At 24.2% G+C, this 19,229-nt stretch overlaps 11 protein-coding genes across 11 annotated transcripts in view; 7 read left to right on the forward strand and 4 right to left on the reverse strand.

The window, feature by feature from the left end:
- The window catches only part of DICPUDRAFT_147138 (uncharacterized protein), a gene marked incomplete at both ends in the record, with an annotated part of 1,169 nt that extends 284 nt beyond the window's left edge, over positions 1-885 (forward strand). Inside the window, 2 exons of the mRNA XM_003283409.1 lie at positions 52-479; positions 555-885. Coding sequence (XP_003283457.1) covers positions 52-479; positions 555-885 — 759 coding nt within the window. The remainder of the gene's footprint in view (positions 1-51; positions 480-554) is intronic.
- Positions 886-2,340: 1,455 nt separating this feature from the next.
- gtaE (uncharacterized protein) lies at positions 2,341-4,322 on the forward strand (the record flags this gene model as incomplete). The annotated part of the gene is made up of 4 exons (XM_003283410.1): positions 2,341-2,451; positions 2,649-2,762; positions 2,823-2,929; positions 3,012-4,322. 4 exons carry the CDS (start codon positions 2,341-2,343, stop codon positions 4,279-4,281), a joined length of 1,602 nt encoding a protein of 533 aa, XP_003283458.1. The 3' UTR covers positions 4,282-4,322.
- Positions 4,323-4,501: 179 nt separating this feature from the next.
- On the forward strand, positions 4,502-6,794 carry DICPUDRAFT_96382 (uncharacterized protein). The gene is made up of 2 exons (XM_003283411.1): positions 4,502-6,123; positions 6,202-6,794. The coding sequence occupies exons 1-2, from the start codon at positions 4,592-4,594 to the stop codon at positions 6,758-6,760; spliced, it is 2,091 nt and encodes a 696-aa protein (XP_003283459.1). The 5' UTR covers positions 4,502-4,591; the 3' UTR covers positions 6,761-6,794.
- A 36-nt stretch (positions 6,795-6,830) lies between these two features.
- DICPUDRAFT_96383 (uncharacterized protein) lies at positions 6,831-7,942 on the reverse strand (the record flags this gene model as incomplete). Its single annotated transcript, XM_003283447.1, has 1 exon — positions 6,831-7,942. The coding sequence occupies exon 1, from the start codon at positions 7,923-7,925 to the stop codon at positions 6,831-6,833; it is 1,095 nt and encodes a 364-aa protein (XP_003283495.1). The 5' UTR covers positions 7,926-7,942.
- A 43-nt stretch (positions 7,943-7,985) lies between these two features.
- Positions 7,986-10,545, forward strand: DICPUDRAFT_147142 (uncharacterized protein; the record flags this gene model as incomplete). The annotated part of the gene is made up of 3 exons (XM_003283412.1): positions 7,986-7,996; positions 8,919-9,357; positions 9,439-10,545. 3 exons carry the CDS (start codon positions 7,986-7,988, stop codon positions 10,543-10,545), a joined length of 1,557 nt encoding a protein of 518 aa, XP_003283460.1.
- Positions 10,546-10,744: 199 nt separating this feature from the next.
- Positions 10,745-12,600, forward strand: DICPUDRAFT_147143 (uncharacterized protein; the record flags this gene model as incomplete). Its single annotated transcript, XM_003283413.1, has 3 exons — positions 10,745-11,195; positions 11,261-12,416; positions 12,498-12,600. The coding sequence occupies 3 exons, from the start codon at positions 10,745-10,747 to the stop codon at positions 12,598-12,600; spliced, it is 1,710 nt and encodes a 569-aa protein (XP_003283461.1).
- Positions 12,601-12,680: 80 nt separating this feature from the next.
- On the reverse strand, positions 12,681-13,563 carry DICPUDRAFT_147144 (uncharacterized protein; the record flags this gene model as incomplete). The annotated part of the gene is made up of 3 exons (XM_003283448.1): positions 12,681-12,845; positions 12,916-13,177; positions 13,256-13,563. The coding sequence occupies 3 exons, from the start codon at positions 13,561-13,563 to the stop codon at positions 12,681-12,683; spliced, it is 735 nt and encodes a 244-aa protein (XP_003283496.1).
- A 309-nt stretch (positions 13,564-13,872) lies between these two features.
- DICPUDRAFT_74448 (uncharacterized protein) lies at positions 13,873-14,930 on the reverse strand (the record flags this gene model as incomplete). The annotated part of the gene is made up of 3 exons (XM_003283449.1): positions 13,873-13,966; positions 14,049-14,293; positions 14,379-14,930. 3 exons carry the CDS (start codon positions 14,928-14,930, stop codon positions 13,873-13,875), a joined length of 891 nt encoding a protein of 296 aa, XP_003283497.1.
- A 510-nt stretch (positions 14,931-15,440) lies between these two features.
- Positions 15,441-16,318, forward strand: DICPUDRAFT_74449 (uncharacterized protein; the record flags this gene model as incomplete). The annotated part of the gene is made up of 2 exons (XM_003283414.1): positions 15,441-15,715; positions 15,787-16,318. The coding sequence occupies 2 exons, from the start codon at positions 15,441-15,443 to the stop codon at positions 16,316-16,318; spliced, it is 807 nt and encodes a 268-aa protein (XP_003283462.1).
- Positions 16,319-16,476: 158 nt separating this feature from the next.
- Positions 16,477-17,736, reverse strand: DICPUDRAFT_147148 (uncharacterized protein; the record flags this gene model as incomplete). The annotated part of the gene is made up of 1 exon (XM_003283450.1): positions 16,477-17,736. The coding sequence occupies one exon, from the start codon at positions 17,734-17,736 to the stop codon at positions 16,477-16,479; it is 1,260 nt and encodes a 419-aa protein (XP_003283498.1).
- A 1,029-nt stretch (positions 17,737-18,765) lies between these two features.
- DICPUDRAFT_25949 (uncharacterized protein) lies at positions 18,766-19,194 on the forward strand (the record flags this gene model as incomplete). Its single annotated transcript, XM_003283415.1, has 2 exons — positions 18,766-19,004; positions 19,080-19,194. Coding segments are annotated over 2 exons (354 nt in total), but the record flags the coding sequence as incomplete, so codon positions are not given.
- Positions 19,195-19,229: the final 35 nt, after the last annotated feature.

The following is a 19,229-nucleotide window of genomic DNA, read 5'->3' on the forward strand; positions in this document are numbered from 1 at the left end:
AATTAAAAAAAAAAAAAAAAAAAAAAAATTCTAATTATAATTTTTATTTAGGGTAAAAGACATGGTAATATCATCCATGATTTATTTTTAGGTGTTGAATTAAATCCAAGATTTGCTGGTTTAGACTTAAAGTTCTTTTCATTAAGACCAGCTTTAATGGGATGGATCATGGTTAACTTTTCATTAGCCGCCCAAGAATACAAAGTTTACAATTCATTATCAAGTGGTATGATCCTTTATCAAATCTTCACATTTATTTATGCCTTTGATTACTTTTTCTTTGAAGAATGTATGTTATCAACATGGGATATCATTGCTGAAAACTGGGGTTGGATGTTAATTTGGGGTGATTATGTTTGGATTACTTTTGCATTTGCTGTTCAACCATGGTTCTTAATTTATAACAGAGTTCACTTAACTTTAATTCAAATGATTGTTATTTCAACTATTTTTGCTATTGGTTTCTATGTTTTCAGATGGTAAATATAATAGTATTATAATATAGCCCAATGGTTTATATTTTACTAATTTTTTCATATTATTTTTAATTACAGTGCCAATTCACAAAAACATCAATTCAAAACCAATCCAAAAGCTTTAATTTGGGGTAAAAAACCAGAAACTATTGGTGGAAAATTATTAGTTTCAGGTTTCTGGGGTATTTTAAGAAAACCAAATTACCTTGGTGATTGGATCGTTGCTTTTTCATTCTCATTCCCATGTCTTTTCAACACTCCACTTGTTTATCTTTATCCAATGTATTTAGTTATCCTCAATTCACATCGTCAATACAGAGATCATCAAAAATGTTCAAAGAAATATGGTGAACTTTGGAAGGAATATTGTAGACGTGTTCCATATGTTGTTTTACCATATTTAATTTAAAAAGTATTTTTTTTTTCTTAAAAAAACAAACAAACAAACAATATTATTGGTATGTGTGTAATATTAATATAAAATAAAAGAAACAAAACTATAACAATCAAAAAAAAAAAATAAAAAAAAAGTAATAATAAAATTTTAAAATTAAAAAAAAAAACAAAACAAAACTTTTCAATATTAATAATGATAAAATAATAATAGTAATAATAAATTATTCTATAAAAAAAAAAATTTATAATTTATAATTGTTTTGTTGAATGTGCTATATAGTTAAATTTATATTTATATTTTTTTTTTTTTTTTTTATATTAAAAACAATAATTTAATTATAATATTATTAATAATTATAAAAAAAATCTTCATATCACTCTCTGTGTCTCTATCAATTTCTAAAATAATTTTTTTTTTTTTTTTATTATTAAAAATAATTTAAAACAATTATATTTTTTTAATTTTTTTAATTTTAATATTCAAATTCAAAACTATAATTTTTTTCTATTTAATTATAAATTTATATTTTGATATTAAATTTTAATTCATTTTTTTTTTTTTTCCTTTAACCCAAATATACACTATAATAATAAAAAGCAGGATTATAATAGTAAGTAAATTTTCTTTAATTCAATCCAAACTCAAATTCAAATTCAATATTTCCATTGTGTCTCCACACACATCGAAAAAAAAAAAAAAAAAAAAAAAAAAATTAAAACTAAAAAATTAATTTATTTTAATTTTTAAAATTTTTTTTTAAAATATATTTTATTAATTATTAATAAAACTATAAATTTAATTTTTATAATATTTTTTTTATTTATTTTTTCTCTACTATCATTTTTACATGTATTAATAATTTTTTTAATAATAAGAAAAAAAAAAAGAAAAAAAAGTTTTTAAATAACAATTATTAATAATTAATAAATTTCTAAATTTGTTAAAAATAATAATTAATAATAACTAGTTATTATTCATTGTACATAAAATTTAATTAAATTTAATTTTCGTTTTTTGTTTGTTCAAAGTTTTTTTAATTTTATTTTTTTAATTTTAATTTTTTTTTTTACTATAAACAAATATTTTTATATAAAATACTTATAAAATTTTATTTGTGGATCATTATATTATTATTATTTTGTACCATTAATAAAATCATTTAAAAAGTTATATTTATATTTTTAATCCATTTATTTATCTATTATTACATTTAAAATTATAAAAAAAAAAAAAAAAAAAAAAAAAACCTTTTTCTATTATTAGTTATTTATTTATTTAATTTTTAGTGAAATATTTAATATAATTAATAATAATTCTATCTTTTATTTCTATAGAAAACTATAAAAAACCCTTCAAAAAAAAAATAAATATTACTTCTAAAAAAAAAATAAAAACTTTTTATCTTACCCATACTTTTAATCCCATTGAATTTTTCATTTCTTTATTTGATATTTTTTTTATTTAAAAATGGATATTCAACAACACTCGGGTAAACAAATCTCGCAAGAGTTTCCACCCTCAACATTTCAAAGATCCCAAGAGTTTAATAATAATAATAATTATTCAGTTTTCCCAGTAGTAAGTGCAGAGACGATTATGGGCTGTGTAGAGGAAAGCAATTTCCAACTAATGCAACAAACACTAATACTAATATTCCAACAACACCATCTCAAGATTTTAAAGTTATAAACAATATTAATACCACAATTGCAAATTCATTAAATAATATTAATAATAATATTATTAATAATAATATAAATAATTACAATAAAAAGATGATACCATTTGAAGGATCTCCAAAATTATTTGAAGATGTTTTAATACCAGTCACATCCTCTGCTAAAGATGGTTCTTTATTTACAGTATTAGAAAACGTTCCAGTTAAAAGAGTATGTATCAAAAATATTTTCTATACTACATATAATTATATATTAATAATTTTTTTTTAGACCCACAGAAGAAGAAGCGCAAATGTGGATAAAGATTCCTTAAAATGTTACCAATGTAATACATCAAATACACCAGAGTGGAGAAAAGGACCAGATGGACCAGCAACGTAGGTATTAGTGATGTATTTGAAATATGTTATTAAATATATACTAATTGTTGCTTTTTTGTTATATAAATTTATTTTATAGATTGTGTAATGCTTGCGGTTTGGCATACGCTAAAAAGCAAAAATTGGGTTTAATGGGTCAAAATGTATATAAAGCTACAGTTATAAATAAAAAGAATATGAAAACTACAAACCAACCACGTGCACAAAAAGTTTTTAATGAAATGGTCGTTCCTTCTATTCCAAACACATTCCCAAATAGTCTAGTCAACCAAACCCCATACAATGACCCAGCATCTTGTAAAAAGAGCCACACCTTCCACGAATATATGACACCAATAAACTCTTTCTATACTGGTAAACCAATTAAAACCACAAAGACAACAACCAAGAGATCGAAATCAAAGATTGGCAAAATTATACCATCAATTCATGAGCAACCACAATTAAATGAACAAGTTCAGGCAATTATGGAAAAAAACAGGCTATCTAATAGCACAGGTTCTGGAATAACTAATAAATTCCCTAGACATGAAGTTATTAGACAAGAAACAAAACAACAACCAGCACAACCATTACAACAACAGCAACAACAACAATTAAATTCCCAACATATAGTTTTTAATTTTGAAAACAATGGTACCAATAGTTCATTGTATAGTAATGGGGTTAATAGAAATACAAATTTAAATAATAAGAGTGGTTGTTACGTTTATCCACCAGATACAATTATTGATTTGTCACCAACTAACCAAGAACATCTTAATTTCGATCCTTCAAATTCAACTGTTCCAAACATGCTCGCAACTGGTGTAGACGTATATACAACCGATCAAAGTTCTTTTGTACCTGTCTTAAATGTAAATAATCCAAGCTATGCTATTCAATTCCAAAATGCTATCCCAACTTTTCCAAATCCACAAACTCAATCGTTATCACAGCCATTTTTGTCATTTTCTAACTATGATAGTAGTGCTAGTAATAAAATTAATAATGACAACAACATAAATAATAACATTGATAGTAATAAACTTTTATTACCACCACAAAGATCTTTACAAACTAGCACCGGTTCAAATATTGATGTTAAGGTCGAAAGCTCACCAACTTCAGAATTGGGATCGAGCCCAACAGAGGGTTTCGAGGAATTATCTGTAAATACTCCACATAATAATAATATTAATAACGATTCAACTTCAATAGCAAATACAAAGACAGCAACTAATAACAATTTCCAAGCAAATGGTTATTTATTTGGTGCAATGGATGGTTATCTCGGCAATGACAATTTCTTAAATATTCCACTCATTAATGATGACATTCTTTTACCCAATTCAATAATTAATAATTAATTCAAATAAAATTCAAACTTTTTTTGTTTGTTTTTTTTATTAAAAATATTTTTTTTTATATTTTTCTTTTTTATTTTTATCTTTTTTTTTATTTATCTTTTTTTTTATTTTTTATTTTTAAATATATTTTTACCCCTATTTCTTTACAAATAATTTTTTTAAATTATTTTAAATTTTTTTTTTTATTTTTTTAAATTTTATTTTTAAATTTTTTTTTTTTGAATGTTTAGTTTTTAAAATTTTTTTTTATTTATATTGCATTTTTTTTTTAGTTTTATATATGTATATATATAAATTAATAAATTAAAATATGGATCACCAAGATAATATTTTAGATATAAATAGAAAAGCACCAGATTTAACAGCTATGATAATTAATAAGATTTTGGTTTATTGCTGGAACGATAAATATTCATTTTTTTCATGGAAAGTTTCATTGTGTTTAGTATCTAAAAGAGTATTCGAAATGGTATCAATGTTGGCAACTCATATACATTTAGTATCAAATGACCTATCTTTACATCTCTTAAATAAAAGAAATATATTCAAATCAATAACATCATTAACAACATCTTTTAAATTCCTCGAAGGATTCGTCGACGAGTTTCATTTCGACCTATTAGAAAAGAATATATTCCTATTAAAAGATATTCCAGCAGATCAGTTGGAAAAGAAATTGGATAAAAGTCCATTAGAAGGTTTACAAAGCATTAGTATTAGAGGTCCACCTGCATCCTATGTCAAAAAAGAGAAATTGGTATTACAGTTAATAACGTCACTAAACCCAACCCTTTTTAAACACTTTTCAATGGTATCACACAAAGGTACACTTTTAAAGAATTTATTTACATTTTTAGATAACTGTACAAATATCGAATCATTTGGTATTGGTTTACCAATGTCAGAAAAAAAGAATACTGGTGTATTTAACTATTTAAAAAAGAATGGAGGTAATTTAAAAAGACTTCAACTTTGCTTCAATTTCAAGACCCCACCAACCACTGAAGAGGCATATCAACTAAATCAAAGCATATTTTCTGAAGAATCTGGTATATCATTTAGCTCATTAGAAACATTAGAGTTGGGTCACAAAAAACTTTTTGGTCAAGACTACGATTCACATGCATTCGACTATCCACTAGCATCACCAGAAATTCTTTTCAACTGTCTTAATGAACGTATGAGTAAATTAACTACTCTTATTTTCCACAAACCACCAAACCCAAATCAAGAACTTATAACATTCCTCCAATTACTCTGTCAATATTTAAACACAAATGAAAGTCTTACCCATCTTTATTGCCCAGTCAAAATTCCAACTGTAGATATTTTAAAGATCATAACAAGTAAAAAATCAATTAGGAACCTCTCAATTGTTACAACAGCAATGGTACAGTTTGAAAATCCAAATTTAGAAAGGTTAGAACTATTACCAGATTGTGATTCAAGTAGATTCTTTGAAATGAATTCATCATTACAATTAAAAAAAATTTCAGTTAGAGATCATATATGTTTCGAAATCATGAAGGACTTTTTAGAAAACAATTTAAAGTTAGAATCATTAAGCGTAGCACTTAAAGGTAGAACCAATTTCGAGGTTAGAGACAATCCTTTCCTTTCAATTCCATCCGCAAAAAATTTAAAGAAAATATCAATAAAATTCCCACATTATGAAAGAGGCGATATCCCAGATGCAATTTCACGTTTCTTAAGATTTTGTAGCGAAAGTGATTCCCTTCAATATATCAAATATAAGCAAACCGATTTTAAATTAGAAGCAGTAAATTCATTTGATTTTGTATTTTATAATAAAATCGATAAATCATATTATTATAGTAGAAGGTAAATAGTTTTAAATTTAACATGGTTTATAGATAACACCCAAACTCATATACTAATTATTTATTTATTTTACAATAGTTTACCAAAGAATGAAAAAGGTTTACCAGTTATCAATACAGATTTAAAGTCATGGAGTGGCATTGATGATCAGTATGATGTTTTTAGAAAATATGTAATTAAATCAAGAAAACTTTATGACCAATTAGTAGAGCTATGTAAAAATAGACCAGGATATTCAGCATCCTATATTTTAAAATATACCAAACAATGCTTAACAACATTTACAAAAGAACAATGGGAAAATTCAGATGATCTTTTAAAATTGGCTCATTCTACAATTTTATCAATAATCGATCAAGATATGTTTGCAAATGAATTGGTTAGAAAAGAACATATGAATTTAGATTTTTTAAAACAAACTGCAGAATATTTATTTTATGGAAAAGGGCCAACTGCCAAACCCCCATCTATTAATGATTTAAGAAATAGTCAACTACAAATACAGCAACAACAACAACAAGATAATAATAACTATAATAACAATAACAACAATAATAATGATAGTAATAACAATAATGATTTAAACCAAACCAATATAAATGTAGATAATAAAGAAAAAATATTGATTGGATTATAAAGAAAAATAAAGTTTTTTCTTTTTTTAATATATTAAAAAAATAGTTGTTATATAAAAAAATCTTTATTATTTATTTCTTTTTATTTGTTACTTCACGGAAATCTTTTGGATCCAATACAATAGTATCACCTTCATTTTGTTTTCTGTTATTATGATTATTATATCTAGAATTGTTTTGATAATTTCTATTTTGATGTTTTTCTTGATAATGTTGACCATTTTCGTCCTCTTCCTCCTCCTCTTGATACATGTTGTTTTGAGTAGTATTACCTTCAAAAACATCGTATTCGTCATAACTACTTTTATTTGTAGAGTGTTCAGCACTTTCGTATAGTATTAATTCCCTCTTTTGGCTGAAAACGAATAAATATGGATTGTCTATATAATTTTCAATAAGTAAAGTTACACGGATGGGTCTTGCAGATTTTATAGTTTTGGTTGGGGTAAATAAATTCCAAGGAAATGACTCTTCGACCACGACATCTGGTAACGATTCAGCTAGTGTTACAGTGTGTAATGATTGAATATCATTATGTGATTTTAATAAAGGTATTTCGCAAACCATCATAACTTGATCCTCTTGATTCATAAACTGTGAATGACGTGGAATAAATGATGTCGAAATAAGTTTTGGCTCTTTAGATAAAACCAATGGTTGATTACCACCAATAGCATCTTGAATTAAAATTTTTTGTTTTCGTAAAGTTTCAGTTGTGAAATTAAATAATTCTTTATATTCAGTTGGTGAGAATTTCTTTCTTAACCAACCAAATAATATTGTACCTAATAATTTGAAAAGAATTTTAAATATTGGTATCATAATAGGATTTGGTTTCTCCTGTTGGTATTGCTGCTGCTGTTGTTGTTGTTCATGAGACTCTTTGTAATGCTTTTGTTGTTGTTCATGAGCCTCTCTGTAATACTTTTCTTGTTGTTTTTGCTTTTTATACTCCTCTTCATAAAATTTTCTTTGATCTTTAAAGTTTTTATAGGTTTTGTAGTTTTTTGATGCAAAGTTTGATTTATTTAAATAATATTTATCATTGTTTGTTGTTATTGGGCTGAGAGCATTTGTATTATTAAATAACAATGTTTTGGATAATGTTTTATATATATTATTATTTTTATGTATAGGGTTTAATAAAAGTTTATTTATTGAAATCATTATTCAATACTTTTTATTTTATTATTGTATTAATATAGAAAATGAAAAAAAAAAAAAAATATGAAAAAAATGTAATTTAAAAAAAAAATTTTCTTTTTTTTTTTTTTTATTTTTTTTTTTTTTTTCATTGTTTTTAATTTTTTTATTTAATTTTAATTAATTAGGTGTAATCATTAAAATAACAAATGTAAATAGAGCCATAGAAACCATAGAACCAGGGACACCATTAAATACAACCTCATCAAAAGAAATTATTAATTTAAATGGGATCAATAATTGAGAAGTTACCAGAAAAAAACTCCATTCAACAGCAATATGCATATAATTAATTTTTTAAAAAGGTTAATATTATTATTATTGAAGCAATTAAAACCTTCTTTTATAAAAATGAATTTAGAAAATAAAATTTTTAAATAATGATTAATTTTAATTTTAAAAAATAATCATTATTTAATTTAAAAGAACATTTATTAAATTTATGTTATATTCGTTGAGAAAAAAATAATAAATATTTTAAAAAAAATAAAAAATAAAATTATTATTTTTAAAAAAAAAAAAAAAAAAAAAAAAAATAAATTTTAATTTTTTTAAAAAAAAAACGAAAAGAATTTTAGTATTTTATATTCTATTTGTTTCTATATTATTATAATATTATTTTAATATTTAATTTATTATTATCACAAACATAATTTTAAATTTAATATATAATATTTAAATCCATTATAAAACCAACTACGCTATTAAATAATTTATAATATATAAACAAATAAAAAGATAAAAACTTGGAGTACATTCCACAAAATAAACAATCCAACATGTAGGTTTTTAATATTTTATTATTATATTTATATATAATAATATTACTTTTTTTATAAAACTATAATTATAGTTAAAAGACAATAAAAAAAAAAGAATCATTTATTATTTAGCTAAATAACATTAAAACTAATACGGTTTTTTTTTTTTTTTTTAATAATATTTTTTTTTCTTTAGATTATGTTGTATGTGTGGTGTTTTAATTCCAGCAAATCCATCAAATATGTGTGTCGATTGTATTAAAAGTCAAGTTGATATTACAGATGGTATTCCAAAACAATTAACAATTCAATGGTGTAGAGGTTGTGATCGTTATCTTCAACCACCAAATCATTGGGCTATTGCAGATTTAGAATCAAGAGAATTACTTACTATTTGTATTAAAAGAATCAAAGGTTTAAATAAAGTTAAATTAGTTGATGCAGGTTGGGTATGGACAGAACCACATTCAAAGAGATTAAAAGTTAAATTAACCATTCAAAAAGAAGTTTTCACAAGTGCTATTTTACAACAAATTTTCATTGTTGAATTTGTAGTCCAAGGTCAACAATGTGATAAATGTCAAAAGTTTGAAGCTAAAGATACCTGGAATTCAGTTGTACAATTAAGACAAAAGGTATTTATAGTTCAAAATGAAAAAAAAAAAAAAAAAAAAAAAAACGAATATTAATAATTTTTTTTTTTTTTTATATTATAGGTTGATCATAAAAGAACTTTCTTATTTATTGAACAATTAATTTTAAAACATAATGCACATTCACAAACTTTAAATATTAAAGAAAAACCAGATGGTTTAGACTTCTTCTTTTCAAATAGAAACCATGCTATGAAATTTGTAGATTTTATTTCATGTATTACACCAGTTAAAACAAAGAAATCAGAACAATTAATTTCATCTGATGAACAAAATAATGCAGCCAATTATAAATTTACATTCTCTGTTGAAATCGTACCATTATCAAAGGATGATATTGTTTGTCTCCCACCAAAGATTGCTCACCAATTGGGTAACATGGGTCCATTAGTAGTTGTCACTAAAGTCTCAAATTTAATTCATTTCATCGATCCAAATACATTACAAACTGGTGAAATTTCAGCCTTAACTTTCTGGAACAGTCCATTTAGAGCCCTTTCATCATATAAACAATTGGTCGAATTTACCATTCTCGATGTTAATTTAACTGGAGAAACCAGAGGTCGTTTCGCTCTTGCCGATATTCAATTGATGAGATCCGTCGATTTTGGTGCCAATGATAATATGCATGATATCAGATCACATTTAGGTAATATTTTAAATCCAGGTGATTTAGCATTAGGTTACGATGTTTCAACTTCAATCTATAACGATTCCGATTTAATAGGTTTAAAGAAAAATAAATACCTTCCAGATTTTGTTCTTGTCAAGAAAACTTATCCAGGTAAAAACGATTTCAGATTCAAGAGACATTATTACTATAAACAAATTGAAAAAGAAGGTATTGAAAATCCAAAGAAATTCGATATTGAAAGAATGGAAAGAGATAAAGAAGATTTCCTTAACGAAATTGAAGAAGATCCAGAAATGCGTAGCAAGATTAATATTTATAAAGCTCCAGATGCTGCTCAAATCTTAAAAGAAAGAATTAAGAAAATGGAAGAATTGGGTATGGATGAAGATGCAATTAAAGCTCAACTTTCAATGGACGAACTTTTAGATGAATTTGATAATATAACTATGAATGACGAAGTATTTGAAGAAGATGACGAAGAATATGATGATGATGAAGAATATGAAGAAGAAGATGATGAAGACATGATGGAATAAAAAAAAAAAATTAAATAAAATAAAAAAAAAAAAAAAAACAATAAAATCAAATTAAAAATATTATATATATAAAACAAACTTTATACTTTTATTTCTATTTTTTTTATTTTTTTATTAAATTTTTTTTTTTATTTAATTTTTTTTTTATTTAATTTTTTAATTTTCTTTTTTTTTTTTCATTTTTTATAAAACCATATCAATGAATAACAACAATTGTAATAATAATAATAATAATAATAATAATAATAATAATAATAATAATAATAATAATAAAATATTGTCAGATTATATTCAAAACATAATTATAAGATTTTGTTGGTTTCATTATCATTATAATAAAGAAAGAAGTTATAATGGCTTATTAATAAAGTGGAAAAGATCTCTATATTTGGTTTCAAAAAGATGGTTTGAATATATTTCAAAAAATTTAAATACTAGATATTTTATGCAAAAACCTTACGAGTTTATATCAAATTTTCAACTATCCAAATACTCTATTTTTCAAGCACCCCCAATTTCACTAGAAATATCATCCAATATCTATAAAAAACTTTTAAATCATTTAAGCGATAATGGGTCCAAATTTTTATTTTTTTCAAATTTACAAAATTTAACTTTTTACTTTGATTCAGGAACTAGTTTAAAAAATGGTAAATTAAACGTTACTTTATTTTAATTATGGTCAAAACTAATCAAAGTTTTTATTATATTTTAGAACCAATTGAAATTAAAGATTATGCATTTTTATTTAAAAATTTCATAAATATAAAATCATTGGATATTCATTTTCCAAACTCTGACTATTCAATACAGTCTAGCAACACTTCAAATATACTCAAATGCTATGTAGATTTAATGAATCAAAACTATTTAGATTTTAAAAAAGAGAAAGAAAGTCAAAATAAAACAATAACAGAGGAGGAAATAAACGATCAATATAATATTAGCCTATCATTAAAAACATTGGGTTTAACAGTACTCATCTTTGGTGACGAACTATTCAATCTTTTTAAACAGTTAAGGTTATACAACCTTGAAAAATTAACAATCAAATACTATTCTTGTGAATTCATAAAAGAAGTATATGAATGCTTTCATAAAATCAAAAATCTCAAAAGTTTTAGTTCAAGTCTTTATAGCTCATATAATGAAATGGAGGAAACACTGTTAAATCTTTTCAATAGTGATACAAACAATAGGTTATTGGGCTCGTTGGAAGAGTTTCAAATTTCCATATACCCTGTATCAGAAATCAATGTAAATAACCATAGTATCTACACGACCATAATCAAGCTATTGAGAGAAATGAAGAACTTAAAGAGTCTAACGATACTATTCAGTAAAAATGATTATGATCGCGATCTATCAAATTTAACACATACAGAATTCATGTCATTACCAAGGATACAACTAATGAAATACTTTTTACAAGAGAATACAAATATCAAAAAACTGGATACAAATTTATTTAATGTACCCGAGCTAGCAAACATCAAAGAATTGTTTTCAAATATTAATAGCAATTTCAAACTTGTCTCAAAAGATAGTAATGAAAAGCTAGAGTTTTTAATCGACCTATTTTCAAACAATACCCTCAATATCCACACTTATATGATCCAATCATCTCCCTACATATGGTTGGGATTTTTGAAATCGTTCAAAGTCAAATCATTAGAAATGGAAATATACTGCGATATCAATTTTAATAAAAATAATAGATTCGTTAACGAGATTTTTGAAATCATAGTTAAAAACAACAATTTGGAATCTGTAGAAATTAATTTATTAAGCTATTCGAATTCAAAATGCTTCATCGATGAAAGGGTAATCAAGCAGTGCATGGAATCTGTCGACGTTAATCCCTCACTTAGGTATATGGTGTTTTCAATTAATTGTTTGGGAAATTCGGAACAAATTCTAAATAAAATAAATTCTGAAATCCAATTAATTAGCTCCGATTCAAATAAAATAGTTTGGTTAGAGTCTGCCATAATAACATATCCAGGTAAAACTACTGTACACCGAAATCTAAAAATATTTATTTATAAAAGTTAAAACAATAAAATCCTACATTTTTTTTTTTATTTAAAAAACAAAAAAAAAAAAACTTTATTTATATTATATAACTAAATTGTTTATTTTCTAAAGAAATACCATAAAATAAAAACTATAAATAAAACAATTGCCATTCCTGAATAAACGATAACCTTGTCTTGGTACTGTCTTCTTTTAATTTTTTGCATAATAGTACGAGATAAACCTAGGGTATTTGCAATATCATATATTTTTTTATGTACATTCTATTAAATAAAAATCATATTAGTATTTGGTTATTATCTTTATTTCATGTATATAAATACAATGATTTACCTTTATCTTTGAATTTTGACCAACTAAATTATATATAATACTGTTACCCATTTCTGTAAGAGTATCTATTGTTGAATTGCTATCATTTAAATGTTGATGTTCTTTCATAAGATTACCTAAGGCTGTAGTTTCACCTGCTTTTCTTCTACCTAATAGTTTAGTTTTTTCCTCCTCTTCCATTTGCTTTTTATATTTTGTATGTAAATATGTATCTAAAGATTTTCTTAATGATTTACTTTCGTCAATTAATTGCTTAATTTTACTAAATGTATTTAAAATAAAAATTACATTAATATATTAATTTATTATTATTATTGCTATTTGTTTTAATATTCCATACATTCTCCAAATTTCTCTTTTTGCTACAGGTTCATTTGAAACCATACCATCTATTTGATCAGTTAACCTTGAGAGTTGATTAATGTTTGTTGATAGTTTACTTTGAATAATTACAGACGTATCTTGACCAGTTTCTAATGTTTCTAAATCATTTCTAATTGAAAATAATAATTTATTGGACTGCTTGTACAAATCCTCTAAAGTATTACCGCCACTAGTTCCTGAACTACCAGGACCACCATATCCTGGTTGTATATCATTTGTTCCGTTATATGGTGTATTATTATTTATTGAGTTACTATAATACATTATTTATTTATTTATAAATAAAACTACAATTTTTAAAAAAATAAAAATAAAAAAAATAAAAAAAATTTAAAAAAATTATTAAAAAATATTTTTTAAATATTTTTTTTTTTTTAATTAAAATAATATTTTTTTATTTTTTTAATAATTAAAATTTAAATTTAAATTAAATTAAATTAAAATTGAAAAAGAATTTTATAAATTATAAATTACAAATTACAAATAAACTATAAAATATGTAAAATTAAACATGATTTTTTTGTTATATTTTTAATTTTTTTTTAATATATTTTTATTTTATTATTTTATAATTTAATTAAATCTTGATTTTGATTGATCAAAAAGTTGTTCAGCATCATTTACTGCAACAGTCCAAACATGATTTGGTTGTAAACTTTTAAGTTGACTATTTTAGGAAAAAAAAAAATTATTAATAAATGGGGTGTGGGTTATAAAATTAAATATTTTTATAAAAAATTATTACTTACTTTAAATATCTTTGAATAATTTCGTTTGGTTTTTTCATATTAATATAACAAGTGATGATATTTGAAATTGTATCAGCATTTTTTTGGTTTTTATCGATTGATTCTAATAATAATGATTCGGCTTTTTCAAATCTTCTCATTGAAAGTGCGCAAACTGCTTGACCATTTAATAATAATGGAGTAGCTCCATATCTTTCTGACATTTCTTCAAAAATTGAAAGTGCTGATTTTAATTTTTCTTCGCCCTATAATAATTTTTTTTTTAAACAATTAGTAATGATGGTTATCTTGGTTGTTTAATATTGAATATAATTAAAAAAAAAATAGTACATTAAAAATATTAATCCAAGATAATGCTAATAAAGCTGGAGTTGCATCTGGGTCAACAATTTTTTTCATATTTTCATAAGCTTTTTGAGCTAAATCTAAACGATCGATCTTTAAATAAAGTTGAATTAACATTGCGTAACCTTCAACAGAGTCACATTCATTTAAAATACGAAGAGCATCTTCAAACAATTGTTCATTGAAAAAAACAGTTGCAATAATGACTTGAAGATGATAATTATTTCTAACAATACCATCGGCTATCCATTGAGTGACAGTGACCATGGCGTTTTCACGATTATCTTGTGGGTTTAAAAGATAGGTGGCTAATAATTGTAAACCACAAACGGTTGGATGATCGTTACCTCTTGTTTCTGTGAGTACCAATTCATAGTTTCCTTGTGCTATATAACTTCTATATAAATAATAATCTGCTTCTGATTTTAATGATTTATCTTGAATTTGTCTTGATTTCTTATTAATTTCATTAATAGTTGATTGGTAATTTCCTAAATAAAAATAGTTTTTAGAATCGAATAAGATATCATCTGACATTTTTTAGTTTATTTATTGATAATGATTATAAAAAAAAATATAAATATAAAAAAATTAAAAAAATAAAAAAAAAAATAAATTAATTTTTTTTTAAATTCAAAAAAATAAAAAAATTTAAAAAAAATTAAAAAAATTCTATTTATAGATAGTGTTTTCTTACCACATGACTTCTCATCCATCTCGAGATAAATATATTTAGATACTTAATGTTTTAGATAATTCTCTATGAATAAGAGTTTCACTAAGGTCAATCTTTTTAAGAAATCAGCAATACCACAACTTGAGCAACACATGCATCCAATGTGGCAATAGATATTATCAATAGCTGCTCTAGTCAATTCACCCGGGACAGTTAGGTTTTGAATTTTAACTCTTATATCATTAAGTTTATCAATGGATAAAGAAGAGATTTTGCTCCTAAATTATATAATAAAATTTTTTTTTAATATAGAAATTAAAACAAAAGGTTGCTTTTTAATAATTCCTTACCAGCCCCAGTAACTGTTTTATATGAATTTGATATCACCTCCACCACCACCACCACCAATGAACGGAGTTCCACCACCTCCACCACCTCCACCACCACCAATGGGTAAATCAGCTGCCCCTCCACCACCACCATCAGCCGACGACGACGATGATAATGAAGAATCAAGCGAAGGAGGTGTTTGTTATAAAGATGACCCAAGATATAAACCATTTTTCGATTTACACAGAAAACAAGTTCCAATTATGGCCTTTCAAGGTAAAATGTTGGCACAAGGTTTAGATCCAAATGCAATAAAGTATGTATCTTTATATAGTTATGATTTATACATTTTATCATAAATACTAATTTTTTATTATCCTTTTATAGTACACCAGATGCAATTGTTAAAGACGGTGTCAAACCAAAACCAATAGAAATTTCACAATCTACAGATAATTTAGCTGCAATTGCATCATCTGCCCCACCACCACCACCACCACCATCAGATTTATCATTATCATCATCATCATCAATTCCACCACCACCAGCAATATTCGAAGAATCACCAAAATTAATCATTCCACCACCACCAATGATGAATAAAAATAATAACAGTGATGATGATGACGACGACGATGATGATGACGAAGAAGTAAACAATGCACCAAAATTAATCATTCCACCAGTTATGAATAACAATAGTGATGATGACGATGACGATGATGACGAAGATAATATAGGAAATAATAATAATAACAATAATAATAATATACTTTCAGGATCTTTAGATATTCCCGCACCACCAGAAGATTTATTTATACCAGCACCACCAACCATTTCTATTCCATTACCACCATCTACTAGAAATTACGACGACGATGACGACGACGATGATGACGATGATGAATCATGGAATTAAATAATAATAATAATAATAATAAAACTATAATAAAACTATAACATTAATAAAAAATAAAGTTTTTTTTTTAAATTAATTTGTAAATATTTGGTAAAAAAAAACAAAAAGCAAAAATGATATTCTATTTTCTATTATTTAAACATTGTATTTGTATATCTTTATTTTAGATTTTGATTTATACAAAATCTAGTTAATGGATAAAATGTTACAAAATCCGTCATAATAATATTTGTTTTTATATTTAATTTTTCTATTTTTTCAAATAATTTTAAGAATGAATCCATTTCCATCATAGTCCAATCAAATACCGAGTCTACAGCTAATTGATAAAAATTGGATAGTCTATTGTCTGCAGTTAAAACACATTGTAGTACCCAAAAAGTTGAATGTTCTTCTTTTAATTCTTTTTCTAAAAAGTTTATTACCGATTTGCAAGAGTGATATTGATCAAAGTCATAGGCGGAACGTAAGGAGTGATGATACCAAAAACAACTCTCCTCGGCGATTTGGTCTGGAATTGTGTTTTCTTTTACTACGCTGAATCTATCGTCATATATATTTATAATTGGAGTTTGTTCTAATTGCTCGACTGTAACATCAACACCCAGTTCTCTTGGGGCCATTTTACCATCTAATTTAGTTTTGATGAGTGATTGTAGTTGTTTATGTTGTTGATCGGTTAAAAAATTAAAGTGATTCCAATGGAGGATGATAATTTCTCTTTTATCTTTAATGAATGCAGCAATGTCATCTAAAACCTCTGTAATGGGGACTGAGAACATGTTGTGTTGAACTTTTAACTCGCCAGATGAGGTTGGTGCGACCCTTAAATCAAAGTATCGTACTCCAAATACCAATTGTTTGTAAATAGTTGCACTCTGAGTTTTCGACCATTTGCTGATAACTGCATTTGGAGCAAACCAAGGCGATCTATAGTCTGGTGATCGTTCTGAGGATGAATGAATGCCATAGGTTGCAGCGTCATGAGAGCCTGGTAAAACCAAATCTCTAACTTTTTTATGTTTGATTTGCTCCCAATAAATCGACATCCATTGTGAATACTCTTTGAATGAAAAACTCTCTTCCAAATGGTAAGATTTTGTTTCTTTATTTTTTGAACAATAACCAGCATGATAGTCTTGATTTTCGTCAAACTGGTGATCTGTCACAGCATATCCATGCTTCTCTTCGTAATGTTTTGTAAAAAATGATTGATTTCTTAAAAAGCTTGAATGACTATTTGGTTTTCCCTTACTTAATATTAAAAAATCATCATTATTGTGGTGACCATCTTGATTATCCCAATGGATTGTTAAAAATGTTGTACTTGGTGCACATCCTAATTTATCTGGATGAATTTTTTCGATAATTGATAATTTTCTTTTGCTATTATTTTCAAGAATTTCTAATCTTGTCATTTTTTAAATATAAATAAAAAAATTTTTTATTATTATTATTATTATTATATTATTATTATTATATTATTATTATTATAATAATTTACTATTATTTATTATTATTTATACTAAAGGTAGTTTAGAATTAAAAAAAAATTTAAAAAAAAAAACAAAAATAATAAAAAAAAATAAAAAAAATAAAAAAAAATAAAAAATTAAAAAATTAACTCCTTTATAAATTCCTCTAAATTTATTCAATGTTAAGATATTTATTTTATTAGCTTTAATAAAATAAATATCTAAACACTAAACGATCAAAGGAATGAATAAAACGGGAATATTATTTTTCATTTTAAAAAATTTAAATTTCCGCATACTAACAACCACACACAAAACACCACACTTTAAAAATCTTTGTTTAAATTTTTTTTTTTTTCATTTAAAAAATTGTATTTTGATATAGTAATTAAAAGTATAATTTATATCGAATGGACTCTATGCTTCCATAGATTAGGATTTTAAAGATTGTGACTTAATGTTTATTTAAACGAAAAAATATTTTTTTGAATAAAAAAGTTTTTTTTTTATTTTTTTTTTTTTTAAATAATTTTATTTTTTTTATTTTTTTTTTTTTTATTTTTTTTATAATTTTTCATTTTGTTTTCTTTTGACCAAATTTACTATTTTCTTTTTTTAAAATTCATATGTTTTAATTAATTAATTAATTAATAATAAATAATTAATAAAAAAAAAAAAAAAAAGATATTTATCATTTTAAAAACCAAGAAGAAAAAATAAAGATGAATCAAATTTATAAAGTTTTATCAACTTCAAAAAGATTCCAAAATGTATATAGATTAAATATTAATAATAACCATAGTAGTATTAATAAAATAAATAACCATAGTAATATATATAATATAAACAGATTTTTTACCTCAACTAATAAAAGTAAAGAGGATTTGTATGTTTTTTTTTTTATTCGGAACCGATAATCGAAACGATAATTTATGACTAACCAATAATTAATATTTTCATTTTTATAAATACAGGGTTACATTCACATTTATAAATAAAGATGGTTCAAAAACAGTAGTTTCAGAACCAGTCGGTACAAATGTTTTAGAAGCAGCTCATGACAATGATGTTGATTTAGAAGGTGCTTGTGAATGTTCATGTGCATGTTCAACATGTCATGTTCATGTTCAACAAAAATACTTTGATATGTTACCAGAACCAACTGATGAAGAAAATGATATGTTGGATTTAGCATTCGATTTAAAAGAAAAGTAAATAATCATTTTATATACATATATTAGAAAAAAAACACATATATATTAATTAATTAATTTTTATATTTATAGTTCTAGATTAGGTTGTCAAATTAAATTATCAAAAGAATTAGAAGGAATGGAAGTTTCAATACCATCAGCTTCAAGAAACATGAGTGTAGATGGTTATAAACCACCAAGACATTAAGAAAAAAAAGAAAATGAAAAAAAAAAAAAAAATGA

The sequence above is a fragment of the Dictyostelium purpureum genome, assembly GCF_000190715.1.
Source record: "Dictyostelium purpureum unplaced genomic scaffold DICPUscaffold_8, whole genome shotgun sequence".
NCBI lineage: Eukaryota > Evosea > Eumycetozoa > Dictyosteliales > Dictyosteliaceae > Dictyostelium > Dictyostelium purpureum.

Coding starts and splice junctions, on each gene's coding strand:
- DICPUDRAFT_96382 (XM_003283411.1), top strand. CDS start 4,592: ATGGATCACCAAGATAATATTTTAGATATAAATAGAAAAGCACCAGAT. Junction 6,124..6,201: donor TCATATTATTATAGTAGAAG/GTAAATAGTTTT, acceptor ATTTTACAATAG/TTTACCAAAGAATGAAAAAG.